The sequence below is a fragment of the Pristiophorus japonicus genome, unplaced genomic scaffold, assembly GCF_044704955.1.
Source record: "Pristiophorus japonicus isolate sPriJap1 unplaced genomic scaffold, sPriJap1.hap1 HAP1_SCAFFOLD_357, whole genome shotgun sequence".
NCBI lineage: Eukaryota > Metazoa > Chordata > Chondrichthyes > Pristiophoridae > Pristiophorus > Pristiophorus japonicus.
The window spans coordinates 62,501-89,859 of NW_027253402.1; the positions used below are offsets into that span (position 1 = coordinate 62,501).

General features: G+C 49.7%; 1 protein-coding gene across 1 annotated transcript in view; it reads right to left on the minus strand.

The window, feature by feature from the left end:
* LOC139250242 (lysosomal acid phosphatase-like) overlaps positions 1 to 27,155 on the minus strand; it is a gene marked incomplete at its 3' end in the record, with an annotated part of 88,699 nt that extends 61,544 nt beyond the window's left edge. The window contains exon 1 of the mRNA XM_070872744.1: positions 26,994 to 27,155. Within this exon, the coding sequence (XP_070728845.1) occupies positions 26,994 to 27,113 (120 nt within the window). The remainder of the gene's footprint in view (positions 1 to 26,993) is intronic.
* Between the last annotated feature and the right edge of the window lie 204 nt (positions 27,156 to 27,359).

Here is a 27,359-nt window from a genome sequence, read left to right on the forward strand (position 1 = left end):
GGGAGGGTAGGAGGAGGGAGGAAGAGGTTGGTGGGGGGGGGGGGGGGGAAAGAGAGGTGAGAGAGAGTGAGAGTCTAGGGGAAGGGGGAAGAGAGAGACTTGAGGTTGAGGGCGAGAGTGCACAACTACCCCCAGGTCCCATTGTACTGCAGCACTTTGCAATCTTTCTCCATTTAAATACTAACTTGGTCTTTGACTTTTCCTGCCAAAGTGCATAACCTCACATTTTCCAACATTATACTCCATCTTAGATGACACTAAGTTGGGTGGCAGTGTGAGCTGTGAGGAGGATGCTATGAGGCTGCAGAGCGACTTGGATAGGTTAGGTGAGTGGGCAAATGCATGGCAGATGAAGTATAATGTGGATAAATGTGAGGTTATCCACTTTGGTGGTAAAAACAGAGAGACAGACTATTATCTGAATGGTGACAGATTAGGAAAAGGGGAGGTGCAACGAGACCTGGGTGTCATGGTACATCAGTCATTGAAGGTTGGCATGCAGGTACAGCAGGCGGTTAAGAAAGCAAATGGCATTCTCGATTGCCGCTGTCTTCAAATCGGTGGGCCTGATGCTGTCTGCCGCAATTCTTCTCCCCAGGAACTCCACTTCAGGCGCCAGGAAAACGCACTTCGAGCGTTTTAACCTGAGCCCCACACAATTAAGCCAACCAAGAACCTCCTCCAGGTTCTGCAGGTGCTCGACAGTGTCCCAGCCTGTAACCAAGCTGTCGCCCTGGAAGACCATGGTGCGCAGGAAGCTTTCCATGTTGCTCTGGAATATCGCCGCAGCTGATCGAATCCCAAACGGGCATCAGTTGTAAATGAAGAGACCTCTGTGCGTGTTGATGCATGTGAGGCCCTTCGATGATTCCTCCAGCTCCTGCATCATGTCGGCCGAGGTCAAGTCCAGCTTTGTGAACGTTTTTCTTCCCGCCAGCGTCGCAAATAGGTCATCTGCCTTTGGTAGCGGGTATTGATTCTGCAGGGAGAAACAATTGATCGTTACTTTGTAATCACCACAGATTCTGACGGTGCCGTCTCCCTTGAGGACTGGCCCACTCGTTGAAGTCGATCGGTGAAATGATGCCCTTTCTTTGCTGTCGGTCCAGCTCGATCTCCAGCCTCTCTCTCATCATGTACGGTACTGCTCTCGCCTTGTGATGGATGGGTCGCGCCCCCGGAATCAAGTGGATCTGCACTTTTGTTCCTTGGAACTTTCCGATGCCCGGTTCAAACAGCGAGGGGAACTTGTTTAGTACCTGGGCACATGAAGTGTCGTCGATGGACGAGAGCACTCGGACGTCATCCCAGTTCCAGCGTATCTTTTCCAGCTAGCTCCTGCCGAATAGCGTGGGACCATTGCCCGGTACCACCTAGAGTGGTGGCTTGTGCACCGCTCCATCGTAGGAGACCTTTACTGCCGATTACGGGAATCAGTTCCTTTGTGTACATTCTCAGTTTAGTACGAATGGGAGTCAGGACTGGCCTTGAGGCCTTGCTGCACCACAATTTATCGAAAGTCTTTTTGCTCATTATGGACTGGCTCGTGCCCGTGTCCAGCTCCATTGACACAGGGAGTCCATTTAATTCAACCTTCAGCATTATCGGGGGATACTTTGTGGTAAATGTGTGCACCCCATATATCTCCGCCTCCTCAGTCTGAGGCTCTGATTCGTCGTGATCCACCGTGGATCTGTTCTCCACTGCAACATGGTGGTTTGCAGGATTAGCAGCTCGCCTGCACATACATTGGAGGTGTCCCATTGTTCCACAGCCCTTGCAAACAAAACCCTTGAAGCGGCATGAATGGAAACGATGATCACCTCCGCAGTGTCAACAAGGTGTTAATGGCCTTGCATTCACCATCCTTGATAGTGGACTCCGAGACATCTGCGGACGTGCAGCTGCAGGCGTATGGCTCCTGCCCTGTACATTGCGATTCGAAAACAACATTATTTTGTTCACAGTACTTGCAGCAGCACTCGTGTGCTGAGAGATTTGTTTGGTATTGTCACTGGTGGCGATGAACGCCTGGGCTATCGCTATGGCTTTACTCAAGGTTGGGGTCTCTACAGTCAAAAGTTTGTGAAGTATTACTTCATGGCCAATGCCAAAGTTGTCTCTGAGCATATGCTCCAAGTGTCCTTCAAGGCAACTTAGCTCGGCGACATAGCTCACCACTTCCTGGCCTTCAGACCTCTTGTATGTGTAGAACTGGTACCTCGCCATCAGAACGCTTTTCTTCGGGTTTAGATGCTCCCGGACCAGTGTGCACAAATCATCATACGACTTCTCTGTGGGTTTCGCTGGAGTGAGCAGATTTTTCATGAGGTCATACCTTGGTGTCCCGCAAACGGTGAGTAGGATCGCCCTTCGTTTGGCAGCGTTCACTTCTCCTTCCAGCTCATTGGCCACGAAGTATTGGTCGAGTCGCTCCACGAAGGTTTCCCAATCATCTCCCTCCAAAAATTTCTCCAGGATGCCCACGGTTCTCTGCTTTGTTGCGGTGGGGTTCATCATCTGTATCTCGTCGCCAGTTGTTATATCTTGAATAAAGAATCGGACCAGATACTGTAAGCTCAAAGTAATGTGTGACCGAAGTCCTTTATTACAGGTTTCCAGAGTGCCTCTCTAGCCTGTGAGGCCTCCTTATGTACAGGTGCTCCCAAGGGATTGTGGGATCCCTTGGGACTCCAGGGGATGAGCCCTCTGGTGGTTAAACAAGGTATTTACAGATTTACATATATAACAGCATCCTTCTGTGCTATTAGCTTCGAGGATTCTATAGCTCGACTGCATTTACTGGAGATTTTTGTATTTAAAAAGTAGTTAAGAAAGTAAACTGTATCACTTACAAACTGCACCACTGCCGGAAGTACTGACAGGCACTGCCAGACACCAAGACCAACAGTGTCAGAAAGCTGGCTCTCCTTGATCAAAACAGCAGTTAGTTAGGCAAAGTGCACTTCGAAAAGTGTATTTTAAGGCTCAGAAAATAAACAACTGCCTCTCAGGCAGATAAATCAGATCGTGTTAACACAATGAAAAGTATTAGGCAACCGGGAACTAATCTAGAAAGAAAAGTGGGCGGGAAAAAAAAATTGGCAAAGTTTATGGGGGAGAGCACTTTCTGTTTACGTTGGAAGTCAGAGATTGGCTTCAAAACAAGGGAGGCCATGGCAGCCAGGAGAGATAATGCAGCAGGGCGTGGCAGCGATTGGAACACATTCTCTGCCCCTTGCTGTACTGAGCCTGCTGGAACTGCTCCATGCACCACAGGCAGGATGGAAACTCCAATGGCTTGCACATGGCCAGGGAAATACAATGGTGCGGGCCCAAGAAAAGGGATCGGAGTTGGGGATGAACAAAGCAGATTACGGGATGAGATGCTAAACTGAGGCCCCGTCTATTTCTGTCTTAAATTTATTCAATGTCCCAGCTTCCACAGCTCTCTGAGGCAGAGAATTCCACAGATTTACAATCCTCAGAGAAGAAATTTCTCCTCATCTCAATTTTAAATGGGCGGCCCCTTATTCTAAGATTATGCCCCTAGTTCTAGTCTCCCCCATCAGTGGAAACATCCTCTCTGCATCCACCTTGTCAAGCCCCCTCATAATCTTATATATTTCGATAAGATCACCTCTCATTCTTCTGAATTCCAACTTACTCAACCTTGATCTTATGAGTCAACCCCCTCATCTCTGGAATCAACCTCGTGAACTTTCTCTGAACTGCCTCCAAAGCAAGTATATCCTTTTGTAAATATGGAAACCAAAACTGCATGCAGTATTCCAGGTGTGGCCTCACCAATACCCTGTATAACTGTAGTAAGACTTCCCTGCTCATATACTCCATCCACGCTGCAATAAAGGCCAAGATACCATTGGCCTTCCTGATCACTTGCTGTACCTGCAATCTTTTGTGTTTCATAGAAACATAGAAAATAGGTGCAGGAGTAGGCCATTCGGCCTTCGAGCCTGCACCGCCATTCAATGAGATCATGGCTGAACATGCAACTTCAGTACCCCATTCCTGCTTTCTCACCATACCACTTGATCCCCCTAGTAGTAAGGACTACATCTAACTCCTTTTTGAATATATTTAGTGACTTGGCCTCAACAACTTTCTGAGGTAGAGAATTCCACAGGTTCACCACTCTCTGGGTGAAGAAGTTTCTCCTCATCTCGGTCCTAAATGGCTTACCCCTTATCCTTAGACTGTGACCCCTGGTTCTGGACTTCCCCCAACATTGGGAACATTCTTCCTGCATCTAAACTGTCTAAACCCGTCAGAATTTTAAACATTTCTATGAGATCCCCTCTCATTCTTCTGAACTCCAGTGAATACAAGCCCAATTGATCCAGTCTTTCTTGATATGTCAGTCCCGCCATCCCAGGAATCAATCTGGTGAACCTTTGCTGCACTCCCTCAATAGCAAGAACGTCCTTCCTCAAGTTAGTAGACCAAAACTGCACACAATACTCCAGGTGTGGCCTCACCAAGGCCCTGTACAACTATAGTAACACCTCCCTGCCCCTGTACTCAAATCCTCTCGCTATGAAGGCCAACATGCCATTTGCTTTCTTAACCGCCTGCTGTACCTGCATGCCAACCTTCAATGACTGATGTACCATGACACCCAGGTCTCACCGCACCTCCCCTCCTCCTAATCTGTCACCATTCAGATAATAGTCTGTCTCTCTGTTTTTACCACAAAAGAGAGATACGGGGTGGGGGGGGGGGGGGGGGAGAAAAGAGATATTTGGGGTGGATGGGGGAGACGAGAGATACTGGGGGGGTGGGGGGGGGAGAAAGATAAAAGAATTGGGCGGGGAGGGGGGAGAGAAAAATATTTGGGGGATGGGAAGAGATATATTTGGGGCGGGGGAGAGAGAGAGAGAGATATTGGGGGAGGGGGGTAAGAGAGATATTTGGGGCAGGGGGAGAGAGATACTTGGGGGCGGGGGGGAGATAAATATATTTTTTTTGGGGGGGGGGGGGGAGATATATTTGGGGCAGGGGGAGAGAGAGATATGCTTGGGGCGGGGGGCAGGGAAGAGCGAGATACTTGAGGTGGTGTGGTGGGCACTGCGTGGGAGAGAAACTGGGGGAGGGGTGTGTGAGGGTGGAGGGGAGAGTAGGAGGAGGGAGGAAGAGGTTGGTGGGGGGGGGAAAGAGGTGAGAGAGTGAGAGTCTAGGGGAAGAGGGAAGAGAGAGACTTGAGGTTGAGGGGCGAGAGTGCACAACTACCCCCAGGTCCCGCTGTATTGCAGCACTTTGTAATCTTTCTCCATTTAAATACTAACTTGCTCTTTGACTTTTCCTGCCAAAGTGCATAACCTCACATTTTCCAACATTATACTCCATCTTAGATGACACTAAGTTGGGTGGCAGTGTGAGCTGTGAGGAGGATGCTATGAGGCTGCAGAGCGACTTGGATAGGTTAGGTGAGTGGGCAAATGCATGGCAGATGAAGTATAATGTGGATAAATGTGAGGTTATCCACTTTGGTGATAAAAACAGACAGACAGACTATTATCTGAATGGTGACAGATTAGGAAAAGGGGAGGTGCAACGAGACCTGGGTGTCATGGTACATCAGTCATTGAAGGTTGGCTTGCAGGTACAGCAGGCGGTTAAGAAAGCAAATGGCATGTTGGCCTTCATAGCGAGGGGATTTGAGTACAGGGGCAGGGAGGTGTTGCTACAGTTGTACAGGGCCTTGGTGAGGCCACACCTGGAGTATTGTGTCCAGTTTTGGTCTTCTAACCTGAGGAAGGACATTCTTGCTATTGAGGGGGTGCAGCGAAGGTTCACCAGACTGATTCCCGGGATGGCGGGACTGACCTATCAAGAAAGACTGGATCAACTGGAGTTCAGAAGAATGAGAGGGGACCTCATAGAAACGTTTAAAATTCTGATGGGTTTAGACAGGTTAGATGCAGGAAGAATGTTCCCAATGTGGGGGAAGTCCAGAACCAGGGGTCACAGTCTAAGGATAAGGGGTAAGCCATTTAGGACCGAGATGAGGAGAAACTTCTTCACCCAGAGAGTGATGAACCTGTGGAATTCTCTACCACAGAAAGTTGTTGAGGCCAATTCACTAAATATATTCAAAAAGGAGTTCGATGAAGTCCTTACTACTAGGGGGATCAAGGGGTATGGCGAGAAAGCAGGAATGGGGTACTGAAGTTGCATGTTCAGCTATGAACTCATTGAATGGCGGTGCAGGCTAGAAGGGCCGAATGGCCTACTCCTGCACCTATTTTCTATGTTTCTATGTGCCAAATTTTTCCCCACTCACTTAGCCTGTATTTGTCCTTTTCCAGATTTTTTGTTTCCTCCTCACACATTGCTTTTCCTCCCATTTTTGTATTGTCAGCAAACTTGGCTACGTTACAATCGGTCCCTTCTTCCAAGTCATTAATATAGATTGTGTCCCAGCACTGATCCCTGCAGCACCCCACTAGTTACTGATTGCCAACCCGAGAATGAACAATTATTGGGACTAATTGGATAGTTCTTTCAAAGAGCCGGCACAGGTATAATGGGCCGACTGTCCTCCTGTGCTGCATAGTTCCATGGTTCTATGCTCTTCATCGCAACTACTTCTTGTGGTAGTGAGTTCCACATTGTAACCTCTCTTTGGGCGAAGAAGTTCCTGCTGCAATCCTAATTTGGTTTATTAATGACGATCTTGTATTTACGGCCCCTATAGTTTGGGATTCCCCACGAGCACAAACATTTTCTCTACATCCACCCTGTCAAACCATCATCACTAAAGCAGATGATCAGGTCACTATCACATTGTAGTTTGTGGGAGCTTGCTGTGTGCGAATTGACTGCTGACTTTCCTACATTACAACAGTCATTACATTTCAAAAAAGTACTGCATTGGCTGTAAAGCACTTTGGGGCACCCCCAGGTCGTGAAAGACTCTACAAATACAAGTTCTTTTTTTCAGATTTAATCTCCCCCAGGGTACTGACAGAGGTGGCCGAGGTCATCACTGATACCCTGCCAGGTAAATGTTTCCAATTGCTGTGAGAAGTGCCGCAAGATCCTGCAAATCCCCTGGGAGGACAGTCGCACCAACATTAGCGTCCTCGACAAGGCCAACATCCCCAGCACCGAAGCACTGACCACACTCAAGCTTGATCGGCACCCCATCCACCACCTTCAACATTCACTCCCTCCACCACCGGTGCACCGTGGCTGCAGTGTGTACCGTCGACAAGATTCACTGCAGCAACTCACCAAGGCTTCTTCGGCAGCACCTCCCCAATACCTTCACCACAAGGGCCTCTCTCTCTCTCTCTCTCTCTCTCTTTCTCACCTTCTCCCTCCCAGTTTATTTTTCTCTCTCACTCTCTCCCTCCCAGTTTCTCTCTCTCTCCCTCCCAGTTATGTATTGATGTTTGGGGTCACCAGACAGTGCCACTGTCGGAGGTCATCGGGCAGTACGCGCGCATGTGCAGTCACTGGTATATAAGCGTGGGTACCATGTCACGCGGGTTACTTTTGGGCGCGAGTAAAGTTGTATCAGGTTGAGGCAGTTTACAGTAACAAGACTCTTGAGTCATTACATTTGGCGACGAGGTAACTTAAGAACCTTCGCATGTACAATGGGCACTATTGGAATTCTGGAGAGATTTGCGGATGGCGAGGATTAGGCGGATTTTATCGACCGCCTGGATCAGTATTTTGTGGCCAACAAAATGGAGGGAGACTCTGACGCAGTTCTGCGTCGGACGGTTTTCCTCACCGTTTGTGGTCCGAAAATCTACGGCCTCATGAAGAATTTTCTCTTGCCTTTACGTCCAACGGACAAAGAGTACGAGGATGTGTGTGCTTTGGTGTGTGACCATCTTAAGCCAAAAGAGGGGGATCATCATCTCACATTATCGCTTCTACACGCATGTTCGTGCTGAGGGCCAGGATGTGTCGGGATTCATCGCCGACCTGCGACGTCTTGCTGAGCCGTGTAAGTTCGGGAAAATGTCAGAGGACATGTAGCGAGATTTCTTCGTGATAGGCATTAACCATAATGTGATTCTTCGGAAGTTATTGGCGAAGAGAAGCTGGATTTGAGCAAGGCCATCGCGACTGCTCAGTCATGCATGACAAGTGATGATAATTTGAGGCAGATATCATCGAAGAGTCGGAGCCCCACGGCAAGTACTGTAAACAAGATTGTGTCATCGTCTGGCAGAGCTGCTTATGGCAGGGCCTACTCGACTGTTTATGTGAAACTTGTAGCTGCTCAGAGTCCGGCAACTGGTACGAATCCAATTTCACCCTGTTGGCGTTGTGGGGGCAATCATCGGCCTCATCAGTGTCGGTTTAAACAGTACGCCTGTAATGGCTGTTTGAAAGTGGGGCATCTTCAGAGAATGTACCCACAACTGAGCAAGCGTGCTGCTGCTCATCACATTGCTGATGATGACGAGTCCAGTGCTGGCCCGGATACACAACGCAAGGAGGAAGTGTATGGTCTGTATTCGTTCTTGGGAAAGAGCCAGCCGATAATCGTTAATGTGAAGCTGAATGGCGTGCCTGTATCAATGGAGCTGGACACGGGTGCGAGTCAGTCGATAATGAGCCAAAGGACATTCGACAAGCTGTGGGACACTGAGGCTGTGAAGCCTAAGCTGAGTCCAGTCAATGCCAAGTTGCGTACTTACACTAAGGAACTCATACCCGTGATTGGCAGTGCAGCAATTGAGGTGTCATATGATGGTATGGTTCATGATTTACCATTATAGATCGTCCCAGGTAATGCTCCAACGCTGTTCGGCAGGAATTGGCTTGCGAAAATCAAGTGGAATTGGAATGATATTAAAGCGTTGTATTCGGTGGCATCACTTTGTGTGCTCAAGTGTTGAAGAAGTTTCCTTCTTTGTTTGAACCCAGGCATTGGTAATTTTACTGGAGCCAAGGTGCAGATTCACCTGGATTCGAATGCAGGGCCTGTCTATTATAAAGCTCGGTCTGTTCCCTACATGATGAGGGAGAAGCTTGACAGACTCCAACGTGAAGGGGTCATATCACCGGTCGAGTTTAACGAGCGGGCCAGTCCTATTGTTCCTGTGTTGAAGAGTGATGGCACTATCAGGATTTGTGGAGACTACAAGGTTACGATTAACTGATTTTCGAAACAGGATCAGTACCCGTTACTGAAGCTGATGACCTGTTCGTCATGCTAGCTGGTGGAAAGTCGTTCACTAAACTGGATCTGACGTTGGCCGATATGACACAAGAGCTGGTTGACACCTCGAAGAAACTCACCTGCATCAACACCCATAAAGGACCGTTTGTCTACAACAGGTGTCTTTTTAGAATTAGTTCGGCTGCAGCCATATTTCAGAGGAATATGGAGAGTTTACTGAAGTCCGTTCCTAGAACTGTCATGTTTCAAGATGACATTCTGGTCACAGGTCGTGACACTATTGAACATCTTAACAATCTTGAAGAAGTCCTACATCGTCTGGACAAAGTGGGACTCAGGCTGAAACGTTCAATGTGTTTCTTCATGGCACCTGAAGTTGAATTCCTGGGGAGGAAGATTGCTGCTGATGGCATCAGGCCGACTGATTCGAAAACCAAGGCCATCAAATATGCACCCAGGCCTCAGAATGTGACGGAGCTGCGTTCATTCCTTGGGCTACTCAACTACTTCGATAATTTCTTATCCAGACTGAGCACTTTGTTAGAGCCACTGCACATGCTACTCAGAAAAGGCGACAACTGGGTCTGGGGTGTGTCTCAAGATAGAGCCTTTGAGAAAGCTAAGAATCTGCTCTTTCAAACAAGTTGCTTGTTCATTATGATCTCCCTGCTCCTATACTCAAATCCTCTAGCTATGAAGGCCAACATGCCATTTGCCTTCTTCATCGCCTGCTGTACCTGCATGCCAACTTTCAATGACTAATGAACCATGACACCCAGGTCTCGTTGCATCTCCCCTTTCCTAATCTGCCGCCATTCAGATAATATTCTGCCTTCGTGTTTTTGCCCCCAAAGTGGATAACCTCACATTTATCCACATTATACTGCATCTGCCATGCATTTGCCCACTCACCTAACCTGTCCAAGTCACCCTGCAGCCTTTTAGCGTCCTCCTCACAGCTCACACCGCCACCCAGTTTAGTGTCATCTGCAAACTTGGAGATATTACACTCAATTCCTTCATCTAAATCATTAATCTATATTATAAATAGCTGGGGTCCCAGCACTGAGCCCTGCGGCACTCCACTAGTCATTGCCTGCCATTCTGAAAAGGACCCGTTTATCCCGATTCTCTGCTTTCTGTCAGCCAACCAGTTCTCTATCCACGTCAGTACATTACCCCCAATACCATGTGCTTTGATTTTTCACACCAATCTCCTGTGTGGGATCTTGTCAAAAGCCTTTTGAAAGTCCAAATACACCACATCCACTGGTTCTCCCTTGTCCGCTCTATTAGTTACATCCTCAAAAAATTCCAGAAGATTTGTCAAGCATGATTTCCCTTTCATAAATCCATGCTGACTTGGACTGATCCTGTCACTGTTTTCCAAATGCGCTGCTATTTCATCTTTAATAATTGATTCCAACATTTTCCCCACTACTGATATCAGGCTAACCGGTCTATAATTACCCGTTTTCTCTCTCCTTCCATTTTTAAACAGTGGTGTTACATTAGCTACCCTCCAGTCCATAGGAACTGATCCAAAGTCGATAGACTATTGGAAAATGATCACCAATGCATCCACTATTTCTATGGCCACTTCCTTAAGTACTCTGGGATGCAGACTAAGAGGCCCCAGGGATTTATCAGCCTTCAATCCCATCAATTTCCCGAACACAATTTCCCACTTTATAAGGATATCCTTCAGTTCCTCCTTCTCACTAGACCCCCAGACCCCTAGTATTTCTGGAAGGTTATTTGTGTCTTCCTTTGTGAAAACAGAGCCAAAATATTTGTTTAACTGGTTCGTCATTTCTTTGTTCCCCATTATAAATTCACCTGAATCTGGCTGCAAGGGACCTACGTTTGTCTTCACTAATATTTTTCTCTTCACATATCTATAGAAGCTTTTGCAGTCAGTTTTTATGTTCCCAGCAAGCTTCCTCTCATACTCTATTTTCCCCCTCCTAATTAAACCCCTCATCCTCCTCTGCTGTATTACAAAATTCTCCCAGTCCTCAGGTTTGCTGCTTTTTCTGGCCAATTTATATGCCTCTTCCTTGGATTTAACACTATCCTTAACTTCCCTTGTTAGCCATGGTTGAGCCACCTTCCCCATTTTATTTTTACTTCAGACCGGGATGTACAACTCTTGAAGTTCATCCAAGTGATCTTTAAATGTTTGCCATTGCCTATCCAGTGTCAATCCTTTAAGTATCACTCGCCAATCTATTCTAGCCAATTCACGTCTCATACCTTTCCCCAAGTTCAGGATCCTAGTCTCTGAATTAACTGTGTCACTCTCCATCTTAATAAAGAATTCTTCCATATTATGGTCACTCTTCCCCAAGGGGCCTCGCACAACAAGACTGCTAATTAGTCCTTTCGATCAAGCGGAGTATGAAACGCGTAACTTAGGGCTCACTGCAGACTTGCTTGTCCTGTATATTGCTCAGTTACAGGACAAGGCCTCATACGCTTACTGGGGTCTCCCCTGCTGAACTACTGATGAAGAGAAGACTCAAGACCAGGATCTCTCTTGTTCATCCTGATTTGAATGATCATGTTGAAAACAGACGTCAAAGTCAGCAAGGGTATCATGATCGTGCTGGTGTGTCACGTGACACGTGACATCTGTATCAACAATCCGGTTTATGTAGTGAAGGTCCAAACTGTTACAGCCAAGGAGGGTAACAGAGTGTTTATTGTCAAGCTGAAGAATGGGCAAACATGCAGGAAACATGTTGATCAGATAAAACTGCGGCACACGGATGAACTGGAACCGTTTGATGAAGGTGCAGTCAGTGACCAACCAACCAATGTTCATTCATCAGAGGATCCTGCTGTCATTATTGAAACTGGACCTCCACTCCCATCAGATTGGTCACTCAGCCTTCAGTCACAACTGACTCAGAACGCTCGCCTGGAACTGAAGTTGAACTGAGACGATCAACTCGTGAGCGGAAAGTCCCAGACCGTCTTAATTTGTAAAGAGACTGATATTAAGATCTTGAAAAGGGATGTTGTTATGTATTTATGCTTGGGGTCACCAGACACCAGGGGGTGCCATTGTCGGAGGTCATCGGGCTGTACGTGCGCGTGCGCTGTCACTGGTATATAAGCACAAATACCATGACACGCGGGTTACTTTTGGGCGCGAATAAAGTTGGATCAGGTTTACACCTGAGGCAGTTTATGGTAACAAGTCTTGAGTCATTGCATTCATTACACTCCCCCTCTCAGTTTCTCACTCCCTCCCTCCCTCCCCCACTCTCTCTCACTCTCTTCCCCCAGTTTATCTCACACTCTCTCTTCCTCCCTCCCCATCCCGCAGTTTCTCACTCACACTCTCCCTCGCTCCCAGTTTCTCTCTCCCCCCTCACTCTCTCCCTCCCCCAGTTTCAATCATACTCTCCCTCCCTCAGTTTCACTCACTCAGTTTCACTCTCAATCTCTCCCTCTCGCAGTTTCTCACTCCACCTCTCTCTCTCCCTCCCTCCCTCCTGCAGTTTCTCCCTCCCTCTCTCTCTCTCCCCCCTCCTTCTCTTCCTCCCACAGTTTCTCTCTCCCCCTCCCTCCCGCAGTTTCTCACTCCTCTCTCTCTCTCTTCTGCAGTTTCTCACTCACTCTCTCCCCCCTTCAGTTTCTCCCTCCCTCAGTCTCCCTCCCTCCCGCAGTTTCTCACTTCCTCTCTCTCTCCCTCCCTCCCGCAGTTTCTCACTCCCCTTTCTTTCTCTCCCTCCCGCAGATTCTCACACCCCCTCTCTCTCTTCTGCAGTTTCTCACTCCCTCTATCTCCCTCTCTTCCGCAGTTTCTCACTCCGTCTCTCTTTCCCTCCCGCAGTTTCTCTCTCCCTCCCTCCCTCACCCACAGTTTCTCACTCCCTCTCCCAGTTTCACTCTCTCTCTCTCTCTCTCTCCCAGTTTCACACTCTCACTCCCTCCCGCAGGACCGGAACCAATGTCCTAGGGGGAGTGTTTGCTACTGCTGTTGGGGAGGGGTTAAACTAATATGGCAGGGGGAAGGGAACCTATGCAGGGAGACAGAGGGAAATAAAATGGGGGCAAAAGCAAAAGATAGAAAGGAGAATAGTAAAAGTGGAGGGCAGAGAAACCCAAGGCAAAAATCAAAAAGGGCCACATTACAGCAAAATTCTAAAGGGACAAAGAGTGCTAAAAAGACAAGCCTGAAGACTCTGTGCCTCAATGCAAGGAGTATTCGTAATAAGGTGAGTGAATTAACTGCGCAGGAGGCTATTAACGATTATAATATCACTGGGATTTCGGAGACATAGCTCCAGGATGACCAAGGCTGGGAACTCAACATCCAGGGGTATTCAACATTCAGGAAGGACAGACAGAAAAGAAAAAGAGGTGGGGTAGCAATACTGGTTAAAGAGGAAATTAATGCAAGAGTAAGAAAGGACATTAGTTTGGATGATGTGGAATCTGTATGGGTAGAGCTGCGGAATACCAAAGGGCAGAAAACGCTAGTGGGAGTGGTGTACAGACCACCAAATGGTAGTAGTGAGGTTGGGAAAGGCATCAAACAAGAAATTAGGGATGCATGTAATAAAGGTACAGCAGTTATCATGGGCGACTTTAATCAACATATAGATTGGGCTAACCAAGCTGGTAGCAATGCGGTGGAGGAGGATTTCTTGGAGTGTATTAGGGATGGATTTCTAGACCAATATGTCGAGGAACCAACTCGAGAGCTGGCCATCCTAGACTGGGTGTTGTGTAATGAGAGGGGACTAATTATCAATCTTGTTGTGCGAGGCCCCCTAGGGAAGAGTGACCATAATATAGTAGAATTCTTTATTAAGATGGAGAGTGACAGTGTTAATTCAGAGACTAGGGTCCTGAACTTAAGGAAAGGTAACTTCAATGGTATGAGACATGAATTGGCTAGGATAGACTGGAAAATGATACTTAAAGGGTTGACAGTGGATAGGCAATGGCAGACATTTATAGATTACATGGATGAACTTCAACAATTGTACATCCCTGTCTGGAGTAAAAATAAAACGGGGAAGGTAGCTCAACCGTGGCTAACAAGGGAAATTAGGGATCGTGTTAAATCCAAGGAAGAGGCAGAAAAAGCAGCAAATCTGAGGACTGGGAAAAATTTAGAATTCAGTAGAGGAGGACAAAGGGTTTAATTAAGAGGGGGGAAATAGAGTATGAGAGGAAGCTTGCAGGGAACATGAAAACTTGACTGCAAAAGCTTCTATAGATATGTGAAGAGAAAAAAATTAGTGAAGACAAACGTAGATCCCTTGCAGTCAGATTCAGGTGAATTTATAATGGGGAACAAAGAAATGGCAGACCAGTTGAACAAATACTTTGGATCTGTCTTCACTAAGGAAGACACAAATAACCTTCCGGAAATACTAGGGGTTCGAGGGTCTAGTGAAAAGAAGGAACTGAAGGAAATCCTTATTGTCTGGAAATTGTATTAGGGAAATTGATGGGATTGAAGGCTGATAAATCCCCAGGGCCTGATAGGCTGCATCCCAGAGTAGTTAAGGAAGTGGCCCTAGAAATAGTGGATGCATTGGTGATCATTTTTCAACATTCTATTGACTCTGGATCAATTCCAAGGACTGGAGGGTAGCTAATGTAACACCACTTTTTAAAAAAGGAGAGAAAAAACAGGGAATTATAGACTGGTTAGCCTGACATCGGTGGTGGGAAAATGTTGGAATCAATTATTAAAGATGAAATAGCAGCGCATTTGGAAAGCAGTGTCAGGATCGGTCCTAGTCAGCATGGATTTATGAAAGGGAAATCATGCTCGACGAATCTTCTAGAATTTTTTTGAGGATGTAACCAGTAAAGTGGACAAGGGAGAACCAGTGGATGTGGTGCATTTGGACTTTCAAAAGGCTTTTGACAAGGTCCCACACAAGAGTTTAGTGTGTAAAATCAAAGCACATGGTATTGGGGGTAATGTACTGATGTGGATAGGGAACTGGTTGGCAGACAGGAAGCAGAGAGCAGGAATAAACGGGTTCTTCTCAGAATGGCAGGCAGTGACTAGTGGGGTGCTGCAAGGTTCGGTGCTGGGACCCCAGCTATTTACAATATACATCAATGATTTAGATGAAGGAATTGAATGTAATATCTCCAAGTTTGCAGCTGACACTCAGCTGGGTGGCAGTGTGAGCTGTGAGGGGGATGCTAAGAGGTTGCAGGGTGACTTGGACAGGTTAGATGAGTGGGCAAATGCATGGCAGATGCAGTATAATGTGGATAAATGTGAGGTTATCCACTTTGGTGGCAAAAACAGGAAGACAGAATATTATCTGAACGGTGACAGATTAGGAAAAGGGGGGATGCAACGAGATCTGGGTGTCATGGTACATCAGTCATTGAAGTTTGGCATGCAGGTACAGCAGGCGGTGAAGGCGGCAAATGGCATGTTGGCCTTCATAGCGAGGGGATTTGAGTATAGGAGCAGGGAGGTCTTACTGCAGTTGTACAGAGCCTTGGTGAGGCCTCACCTGGAATATTGTGTTCAGTTTTGGTCTCCTAATCTGAGGAAGGACGTTCTTGCTATTGAGGGAGTGCAGCGAAGGTTCACCAGACTGATTCCCGGGATGGCAGGACTGACATATGAGGAGAGACTGGATCAACTGGGCTTGTATTCACTGGAGTTTCGAAGAATGAGAGGGGATCTCAGAAACGTATAAAGTTCTGACGGGATTGGACAGGTTAGATGCAGGAAGAATGTTCCCATTGCTGGGGAGTTCCAGAACCAGGGGTCACAGTCTAAGAATAAGGGGTAAGCCATTTAGGACCGAGATGAGGAGAAACTTCTTCACTCAGAGAGTGGTTAACCTGTGGAATTCTCTGCCGCAGAAAGTTGTTGAGGCCAGCTCGTTCGGCATATTCCAGAGGGAGTTAGATATGGCCCTTACGGCTAAAGGGATCAAGGGGTATGGAGAGAGAACAGGAAAGGGGTACTGAGGTTGAATGATCAGCCATGATCTTATTGAATGGTGGTGCAGGCTCGAAGGGCTGAATGGCCTACTCCTGCACCTATTTTCTATGTTATGTTTTTCACTCCCTCATTCTCTCTCTCTCTCCCTCCCTCCTGATGTTTCTCACTCCCTCACACTCACTCTCTTTCTTTCTCCCTCCCGCAGGTTCTCACTCCCTCCCTTACTCTCTCTCTCTTCCCCCCGCAGTATCTCACTCACTCCCTCCCCCCTCAACCAGTTTCTCACTCCTTCCCTCCCTCTCCCTCACTCACACTCCCGCAGTTTCCCCCTCCTTCTTTCACTCCCTCCCCCTCTCTCACTCCCATCCTCACTTTCTCAATCCCTCACTCCAACAGTTTCTCACTCTCCCTCCCACTCCCTCAGTCCCTCCCTCACTTTCTCTCTCCCTCCTGCAGTTTCTCACTCTCTCCCTCACTCCCGCAGTTTCTCTCACCCTTCCTCACTCCCTCCCCCTCACACTCCAATTTTCTCCCTCACTCCCCCTCTCCCTCCCAGTTTCTCCCTCACTCTCTCCCTCCCAGTTTCCCCCTCCATCCCTCACTTTCTCTCCCTCCCTTTCTCTCCCACCCCGTCAAGCAGTTTCATGCTCTCCCTCCCTCACTCAGTTTCTCACTCTCTCTCCCCCTCATCGTTTCTCCCTCACCCCTCTCTCCCTCACTCCCCCTCTCCCCCAGTTTCTCCCTCATTCCCTCCCTCCCCAGTTACTCCCTCCCACTCCCTCACTCCATTTCTCCATCTCCCTCACTCACTCTCGCAGTTTCTCCCTCACTCACTCCCTCTCTCTCACGCTCCCGCAGTTTCTCACTCCCTCCCTCATTCCCAGTTTCTCCCTCACTCCCTCCCTCCCAGTTTCTCACTCCATCTCTCCCTTTCCCTCTCCCTCTTTTCTTCACTCTCTCCCGCAGTTTCTCCCTCCCTCACTCCCTCCAAGTTTCTCATTCTCTCCCTCACTCCGTTTCTCATATCCTCCTCCCTCACTCCCAGTTTCTCCCTCCCTCACTCCCTCACTGTTTCTCTCTCTCTCATTCCCTCCCTCTCTCCATCCCTTCCTCACTCTCCCCTCCCTCCCTCACTCCCAGTTTCTCCCTCACTATCCTTCTCTCCCTCCCTCATTCCCAGTTTCTCCCGTTCTCCCTCCCTCACTCAGTTTCTCACTCTCCCTCCCTCTCTCACTCCGTTTCTCCCTCCCTCAGTTTCTCTCTCACTCCCTCCCAGTTTCTCCCTCACTCCCAGACTCCGTTTCTGCCTCACTCCCAGTTTCTGCCTCACTCTCCGTCTCTCCCTCCCTCTCTCTCTCTCTCCGTCACTCACTCCCAGTTTCTCCCTCACTATCTCCCTCCATCACTCAGTTTCCCCCTCACTCCCTCTCTCCCAGTTTCTCCCTCACTCCCTCCCTCTCCCTCACTCCCTCCCTCTCCCTCACTCCCTCCCTCCCTCTCCTTCACTCCCTCCCTCTCCTTCACTCCCAGTTTCTCCGTATCTCTCCCTCACTCCCTCTCTCCCTCCTTCATTCCCAGTTTCTCCCTCACTCCTTCTCTCCCTCACCCCCTCTCCCTTCCCCAGTTTCGCCCTCACTCACCCTCATTCCCAATTTCTCCTTCTCTCCCTCTCCCTCTCACTCCCAGTTTCTCTCACTCCCTCCCTCACTCCCTCACTCCCAGTTTCTCCCTCTCTCTTCCTCCCTCTAGTTTCTCCTTCACTCACTCCCAGTTTCTCCCTCTCCGTTTCTCCCTCACCCTCTCCCTCCTTCACTTCGTTTCTCCCTCCCTCACTCTGTTTCTCACTCACTCCCCCACTCTGTTTCTCACTCCGTTTCTCCCTCGCTCTCTCCCTCCCTCCCAGTTTCTCCATCTCTCCCTCACTCCCAGTTCCTCCCTCAGTTTCTCCTTCCCTCACAGTTTCTCCCTCACTATCCCTCTCTCCCTCCTTCACTCCGTTTCTCCCTCCCTCACTCCCAGTTTCTCCCTCACTCCCAGTTTCTCCCTCACACCCTCCCAGTTTCTCCCTCTCTCCCTCTCGAACCCAGTTTCTCCCTCACTCCCTCTTCCCCTCCCCCAGTTTCTCCCTCACTCACTCCCTCACTCCCAATTCCTCACTCTCTCCCTCACTCCCAGTTTCCCTCACCCGCCCTCCCAGTTTTTCCCTCCCTCACTCCGTTTCTCACTGTCTCCCTCACTCCCTCCCTCCGTTTCTCCCTCCCTCACTCCCAGTTTCTTCATCTCGCTCCCTCACTCCCTCCTTCACTCCGTTTCTCCCTCACTCCTTCTCTCCCTCACCCCCTCTCTCTCACACTCTCCTCCAGTTTCTCCCTCACTCTCCCTCCCTCACTCCCAGTTTCTCCCTCTCTCCCTCCCTCACTCCCTCAATCCTGGTTTCTCCCTCCCTCCCAGTTTCTCTCTCCTTCACTCCCTCCCAGTTTCTCCCTCACTCCATCCCTCTCTCCCTCACTCCATCCCTCACTTCCTCCCCCAGTTTCTCCCTCTCCCCCCCCCAGTTTCTCCCCCTCCCTCCCTCCCAGTTTCTCCCTCACACTCTCTCCCTCCCAGTTTCTCACTCCCTCCCCCTCTCCCAGTTTCTCCCTCGCTCGCTCCATCCCAGTTTCTCGGTCTCTCCCTGTTTCTCCCTCACTATCCCTCTCTTCCTCCTTCACTCCGTTTCTCCCTCACTCGGTTTCTCATTCCCTCCCTCTCTCCGTTTCTCCCTCCCTCACTCCCAGTTTCTCCCTCACTCCCAGTTTGTCACTCTCTCCGCCTCACTCACTCCCAGTTTCTCCCTCACTCCCTCCCTTTTCCTCACTTCCTCTCTCCCTCACTCCCAGTTCCTCCCTCACTCCCAGTTCCTCCCTCACTCACTCCCAGTTTCTCCCTCACTTCGTTTCTCCCTCCCTCACTCTGTTTCTCACTCCCTCCCCCTCACTCACTCCCAGTTTCTCCCTCGCTGTCTCCCTTGCACTCTCACTCCCAGATTCTCCCTCACTCCCTCTCCCCCACCCCCAGTTTCTCCCTCACTCACTCCCTCACTCCCAATTTCTCACTCTCCCCCCACTCCGTTTCTCACACTCACCCAGTTTCTCCCTCACTCTCTCTCCCTCACTCAGTTTCTCACTTTTTCCCCCACTCCCTCCTTCACTCCCAGTTTCTCCCTCACTCCTTCTCTCCCTCAACCCCCCTCTCACTCTCTCCCAGTTTCTCCATCACTCTCTCTCCCTCACTCCCAATTTCTCACTCTCTCCCTCACTCCCTCCCTCCTGCACTCCCAGTTTCTCACTCACTCCCTCCCTCCCAGTTCCTCCCTCCCTCTCACTCCGTTTCTCCCTCCCTCTCACTCTGTTTCTCCCTCTCCTTCCCTCTCCGTTTCTCCCTCACTCCGTTTCTCCCTCACCCTCACTCCATCCTTCCCTCACTTCATCCCTCTCTACCAGTTTCTCCCTCTCTCTCCCTCCCTCACTCCATTTCTCACTCCCTCCCTCTCTCACCCAGTTTCTCACTCTCTCCCAGTTTCTCACACTGTCTCCCTCACTCCCAGTTCCTCACACCCTCCCTCCTAGTTTCTCCCTCCATCACTCCCAGTTTCTCACTGTCTCCCTCACTCCCAGTTTCTCCCTCCTTCACTCCCAGTTTCTCCCTCATTCCTTCTCTCCCTCACCCCCTCTCCCCCAGTTTCTCCCTCACTCTCCCTTCCTCACTCCCAATTTGTCACTCTCTCCCTCACTCATTCCTTCACCCCCAGTTTCTCCCAAACTCCCTCCCTCCCAGTTCCTCCCTTCCTCCCAGTTTCTCCCTCTCTCTCTCCCTCCCTCACTCCCAGTTTCTCCCTCTCTCTCCTCACTCCATCCCTCTCTCCCAGTTTCTCCCTCCCTCCCAGTTTCTCCCTCACTCACTCCCTCCCTCCCAGTTTCTCCCTCATTCCCTCTCCCCCAGTTTCTCCCTCACTCTCCCTCCCAATTTCTCACTCCGTCTCCCTCAATCCCAGTTCCTCACACCCGCCCTCCCAGTTTCTCCCTCCTCACTCCCAGTTTCTCACTCCGTCTCCCTCACTCCCAGTTCCTCACACCCTCCCTCCCTCCCAGTTTCTCACTCTGTCTCCCTCACCCCGTCCCTCACTCAGTTTCTCCCTCCCTCACTCCCAGTTTCTCTGTTTCTCTCCCTCACTCCCTCTCTCTCCTTCACTCCAGTTTCTCCCTCACTCCTTCTCTCCCTCATCCCTCTCCCCCTTCCTCACTCCCAATTTCTCACTCTCCCTCACTCCCTCTCACTCACTCCCAGTTCCTCCCTCACCCCAGTTTCTCCCCCTCCCTCCCTCACTCCCAGTTTCTCCTTCACTCCCTCTCAGTCACTCTCACTCATCCAGTTTCTCCCTCACTCCATTTCTAACTCCCTCCCTCGCCGTTTCTCACTGTTTCTCCCTCTCTCTCTCCCTCACTCCATTTCTCCCTCACTTCCTCTCTCAGTTTCTCCCTCACTCCATTTCTCAGTGTCTCTCCCTCATCCTCTCCCCCTCTCTTTTACTCACTCCCCCAGTTTCTCCCTCACTCCCCCTCCCTCACTCCCTCTCTGCCTCCCTATCTCTCCACCTCACTCCCTCTCTCTCCCTTCACTCCCAGTTTCTCCCTCACACTCCCTCTCCTCCAGTTTCTCCTGCACTCTCCCTCCCTCACTCCCAATTTCTCACTCTCTCCCTCACTCCCAGTTTTTCCCTCCCTCACTCACTCACTCCCAGTTTCTCCTTCACAGTTTCTCACTCCGTCTCCCTCACTCCCAGTTTCCGCCTCACTCCCACCCTCCCAAATTCTCACTCTACCTCTCTCCCTTCCTCTCCCTCCTTCACTCCCAGTTGCTCCCTCCCTCCTTCACTCCCAGTTTCTCCCTCTCTCTCTCACTCACTCCCAGTTCCTCCCTCTCACTCCCTCCCAGTTTCTCCCTCACTATCCCTCACTCCCTCCCTCGCTCCCAGTTTCTCCCTCTCGCTCCCTCCCAGTTCCTCCTTCACAATCTCCCAGTTTCTCCCTCTCCCACCCTCCCTCCCAGTTTCTCCCTCTCCATCCCTCACTCCTAGTTTCTCCCTCTCCCTCCCAGTTTCTCTCTCTCCCTCCCTCCCTCTCTACCTCACTCCCTGTCCCTCTCTCACTCACACTCTCCCCCAGTTTCTCCCTCCCTCACTCCCTCATCCCAGTTTCACCCTCCCTCCCAGTTTTTCACTCACTCCCTCCCAGTTTCTCCCTTGCTCTCTCTCTGGTGGGAGCTGTATACAGGCCATCAAATAGTAGTAGAGAGGTTGGGGACTGCATCGAACAACAAATAAGGGAGGTGTGCAATAAAAGTACAGCAATAATCATGGGCGACTTTAATCTACATATTGATTGGACTAACCAAACTGGTAGCAATGCGGTGGAGGAGGATTTCCTGGAGTGTATTAGGGATGGATTTCTAGACCAATATGTCGAGGAACCAATCAGAGAGCTGGCCATCCTAGACTGGGTGATGTGTAATGAGAAGGGACTAATTAGCAATCTTGTTGTGCGAGGACCCTTGGGGAAGAGTGACCATAATATGGCAGAATTCCTTATTAAGATGGAGAGTGACAAAGTTAATTCGGAAACTAGGGTCCTGAACTTAAGGAACGGTAACTTCGACGGTATGAGGCGTGAATTGGTTAGAATAGACTGGCAAAGGATACTTAAAGGGTTGACGGTGGATAAGCAATGGCAAACATTTAAAGATCACATGGATGAACTTCAGCAATTGTACATCCCTGTCTGGAGTAAAATTAAAACTGGGAAGGTGGCTCAACCATGGCGAACAAGGGAAATTAAGGATAGTGTTAAAAGCCAATGAAGAGGCATATAAATTGGCTAAAAAAAAGCAACAAACCTGAGGACTGTGAGAAATTTAGAATTCAACAGAGGAGGACAAAGGGTTTAATTAAGAGGGGGAAAATAGAGTATGAGAGGAAGCTAGCAGGGAACATAAAAACTGACTGCAAAAGCTTCTATAAATATGTGAAGAGAAAAAGATTAGAGAAGACAAACATAGGTCTCTTGCTGTCGGATTAAGGTGAATTTATAATGGGGGAACAAAGAAATGGCAGACCAACTGAATTATGTAGGGGAGGACGAAAATCCCCTAATTTTACCCAGAAGGAAAAGGGCTGTGGGATCAGTCTGTGCTGTGAATTGAAACCGATGGAAGGAAAACTTTGGGACACAAATGAATGGAGACCCCCCCCCCCCCCCCCCCGCCAGTGTTTGAACTCATAGGAAAGGGAATTTAATTTGGAACTATCTACCAGAAAGTTTGAAATCCTAAAGTGCACATGGAAGAAACTACAAACTTTAATCGAATTTGGGATTTTTAAAAGGTGTATGTTGGGTCTGCAAGAAAAGGGGTGGGGTCAATATCAAAAGGGCCAGTTTGGACATTGGAACTAATCAAATTGTCTGGGAACTGTATACCCTCGAAACTTGCCCCTTGAAAACATTAGCATTTAAACAATGCCACATACATATTCCAACACCTTTTTCATCAGGCATAGAAATCGCTACAGGAGGCCAATGCAATCAACACCCACTCAAACCTTGAGTAGGTTAACATCAGTGGAAAAAAAAACCCAATCTAAAACTGCTGCATTTTTCAAAATCAAAAAGTCCACCAATGAGAAGAATCGACTTCAGCAGGAGAGGCGGACTGGATAATCTGGCTATAAAAAAGGGGTTTCTGACGTAGTGAAAAAGTGGTGATGATTTTCCCTGCCCTCGTCATTCAACAACCACAACCAGCAAGCCTCTCGACACTGAAGAAAACCAGTGTCCAAAGACACCGAAGATAGAAGAAACAAACCACCAGACTGCGGAAGGCACAGTAGTGAGTATAACCTCTGGTCCCCAGAACTCCCAACTCAGTTAGGCCAGGAAAGGTGGGAGGTTGGGCATTGTACTGCTAAACTGGTGTAAAGATTTTCGTTGGGTCCGTTTTAGTGGGATTTAGGGGGATTGTTTTGTTGGTGTATTGCTGTTTGTTGAGTTACACCTTGTCAAATAAATTGGAAGCCTAAAGTTCCTCTTGGAATCACCTTGTCTCAGTTCTATTGTAGTACATCTCCTGATCGTGAGTCTTATGTCAGAACCGTGTAAGGGAAGCTAGGAGCGCCTCGAAAACGCTCAACTGTGTGTCACAGGCTAGGGAAGAAGGGGTTAGGAGTGTTTGACACTCACAGGTGCCTCACAGGCTAGGCATAAGCTGTGGGGACGCACGGGTCTCAAAACCCCCTTCATAAGCTGTGGACACAGACTCTCCAGGGGTGCTCTTGCAGCACTCAGGGTACCTCACAGGCCAGGCATAAGCTGTGAGGGCAGAAGCCCAGAGAGAGACACCCAAGGCACAACAACCCTGTGAAAACCCCTTACAACCAATACTTCGGTTCTGTCTTCTGGAAGGAAGACACAAATAACCTTCCGAATGTACTAGGGAACAGTGGGTCTAGTGAGAAGGAGGAACTGAAGGATATCCTTATTAGGTGGGAAATTGTGTTAGGGAAATTGATGGGATTGAAGGTCAATAAATCCCCGGGGACTGATAGTCTGTATCCCAGAGTACTTAAGGAAGTGGCCCTAGAAATAGTGGATGCATTGGTGATCATTTTCCAACAGTCTATCAACTCTGGATCAGTTTCTGTGGACTGGAGGGTAGCTAATGTAACACCACTTTTTAAAAAGGAGGGAGAGAGAAAACAAGTAATTATAGACCGGTTAGTCTGACATCAGTAGTGGGGAAAATGTTGGAATCAATCATTAAGGATGAAATAGCAGCGCATTTGGAGAGCAGTGACAGGGTTGGTCCAAGTCAGCATGGATTTATGAAAGGGAAATCATGCTTGACGAATCTTCTGGAATTTTTTGAGGATGTAACTAGCAGAGTGGACAAGGGAGAACCAGTGGATGTGGTGTACTTGGACTTTCAAAAGGCTTTTGACAAGGTCCCGCTCAAAAGATTGGTGTGCAAAATCAAAGCACATGGTATTGGGGGTAATGTACTGACGTGGATAGAGAACTGGTTGGCAGACAGGAAGCAGAGAGTCAGGATAAATGGATCCTTTGCAGAATGGCAGGCAGTGACTAGTGGGGTGCCGCAGGGTTCGGTGCTGGGACCCCAGCTCTTTACAATATACATTAACGATTTAGATGAAGGAATTGAGTGTAATATCGCCAAGTTTGCGGATGACACTAAACTGGGTGGCGGTGTGAGCTGTGAGGAGGACGCTAAGAGGCTACAGGGTGACTTGGATAGGTTAAGTGAGTGGGAAAATGCATGGCAGATGCAGTATAATGTGGATAAATGTGAGGTTATCCATTTTGGGGGCAAAAACACAAAGGCAGAATATTATCTGAATGGCAGATTAGGAAAAGGGGAGGTGCAACGAAACCTGGGTGTCATGGTTCATCAGTCACTGAAAGTGGGCATGCAGGTACAGCAGGCGGTAAAGAAGGCCTTCATAGTAGGGGATTTGAGTATAGGAGCAGGGAGGTCGTACTGCAAGTTGTACAGGGCCTTGGTGAGGCCTCATCTGGAATATTGTGTTCAGTTTTGGTCTCCTAATCTGAGGCAGGACGTTCTTGCTATTGAGGGAGTGCAGCGAAGGTTCACCAGACTGATTCCAGGGATGGCTGGACTGACATATGAGGAGAGACTGGATCAATTGGGCCTTTATTCACTGGAGTTTAGAAGGATGAGAGGGGATCTCATAGAAACGTATAAGGTTCTGACGGGACTGGACAGGTTAGATGCAGGAAGAATGTTCCCGATGTTGGGCAAGTCCAGAACCAGGGGACACAATCTTAGGATAAGAGGTAGGCCATTTATGACAGAAATGAGGAGAAACTTCTTCAGAGTTATTAACCTGTGGAATTCCCTGCCGCAGAGAGTTGTTGATGCCAGTTCATTGGATATATTCAAGAGAAAGTTAGATATGGCCCTTAGGCTAAAGGGATCAAGGGGTATGGAGAGAAAGCAGGAAAGGGGTACTGAGGGAATGATCAGCCATTATCTTATTGAATGGCGGTGCAGGCTTGAAGGGCCGAATGGCCTACTCCTGCACCTAGTTTCTATGTTTCTCCCTCCCTCAATCCCAGTTTCTCCCTCCCTCACTCCCCCCCTCACTCCCCCAGTTTCTCCCTCACTCCCTCCCTCACTCTCAATTTCTCTCTCCTCCTCAATCCCAGTTCCTCCCTCACTCACACCCTCCCTCACTCATTCCAAGTACCTCCCTCACTCCCTCTCCCTCCCTCACTCACTCCTAGCTTCTCACTCCGTCTCCCTCACTCCTTCCCTCCCAGTTTCTCCCTCCCTCACTCACTCCCTCCCTCTCTCTCACTCACTCGCAGTTTCTCCCTCACTCCCAGTTCTTCCCTCCCTCCCTCCCCATCCCTCTCTCCCCCTCAGTTTCTCCCTCACTTTCTCCCTCCCACACCCTCACTCCGTTTGTCCCTCCCTTCCTCACTCCCAGTTTCTCACTCACTATCCCTCTCTCCCTCCCTCACTCCCAGTTCCTCCCTCACTCTCTCTCTCGCTCATTCCGTTTCTCCCTCCCTCCCAGTTGCTCCCTCTCCCTCCCTCCTTCACTCCCACTCTCCCCCTCCTTCACTCCCACTCTCCCCCTCCTTCACTCCCACTCTCCCCCTCCCCCAGTTTCTCCCTCACTCCATTTCTCACTTCCTGTCCCTCAATCCCTCCCTCTCTCTCTCTCTCTCTCTCTCCCCCTCATTCACTCCTAGTTTCTCCCTCACTCCCTCTCCTCCCCAGTTTCTCCCTCACTCCCGCTCCTCCCCCATTTTCTCCCTCACTCCCTCTCCCTCCCCCAGTTTCTCCCTCCCTCACTTCCAATTTCTCACTCTCCCTCCCTATCCCTCACTCTCCTTCACTCCCAGTTTCTCCCTCACTCTCCTTCACTCCCAGTTTCTCCCTCACTCCCAGTTCCTCCCTCCCTCACTCCCCATCCCTCGCTCCCTCTTCCTCACTCACCCCAGTTTCTCCCTCCCTCACACTCTCCCTCCCTCACTCCCAGTTTCTCATTCCCATCCTCCCTCCCTCACTCCTAGTTTCTCTCTTTCTCCCTCCCTCACTTGCTCTCTCCCTCCCTCCCAGTTCCACCCTCGCTCCCTCCGTCACTCCCAGTTCCTCCCTCACTTCATCCCAGTTTCTCACTCTTTCCCTCCCTCACTCCCAGTTTCTCCCTCTCCCTCCCTCACTCCCTCCCAGTTTCTCCCTCTCCCTCCCTCACTCCCTGTCCCTCTCTCACTCACTCCCATGCCCCCAGTTTCTCCCTCCCTCACTCACTCCCAGTTTCACACTCCCTCACGCACTCACTCCCAGTTTCTCCCTCACTCCCTCACACACTCCCAGTTTCTCCCTCACTCCCAGTCTCAGTTTCTTCCTCCCTCCCTCCCAGTTTCTCACTCCCTTTCCCGCAGTTTCGCCCTCACTCCCTCCCTCACTACCAGTTTCTCCCTCACTTCGTCTCTCCCTCCCTCACTCCCAGTCCCTCACACTCACTCTCCCCCTCCCTCATAGTCCCTCATACACTCACTCTCACCCTCCCTCACTCCCTCCCAGTTTCTCCCTCACCCCCTCCACCAGTTTCTCCCTCCCCCCCACTCACTCCCTCCCTCACTACCAGCTCCTCCCGCACTCCCTCCCAATTTCTCCCTCCCATCCTCTCTCTCTCTCTCTCTCTCTCTAACTCCCGAACTCACTCCCTCCCTCTCTCTCTCTCTCTCTCATTCCGTTTCTCCCTCCGTCCCTCTCTCCCAGTTTCTCACTCACCAGGTTGACGAACCTCAGGGCCCTCCCCTGGGCCGCTGTCAGGAGCCCGAGCGCCAGCGCCAGCACGGCGCACAGCACAGGCCGGGAACCCGGGCTCGGAGCCTCACAGCCTGCCACCATCCTGTCAGATCAGCGAGAGCCCCGGCACTCCGGAACTGGATCCCGGGACCTGGGGGGGAGGGGGTGGGGCCGGGTGGAAGCTCAACCCGCGGCCTGGCCCCTAGCAACCAGCGCTTAGCAACCGGCCGGCCCCAGCAACCGTCCCTTAGCAACCAGCCCTAGCAACCTTCCCTTAGCAACAGGTACGCCCCTAGCAACTGGCCCGGCCCCCAGCGACCAGCGCTTAGTGACCGGCCTCTAGCAACC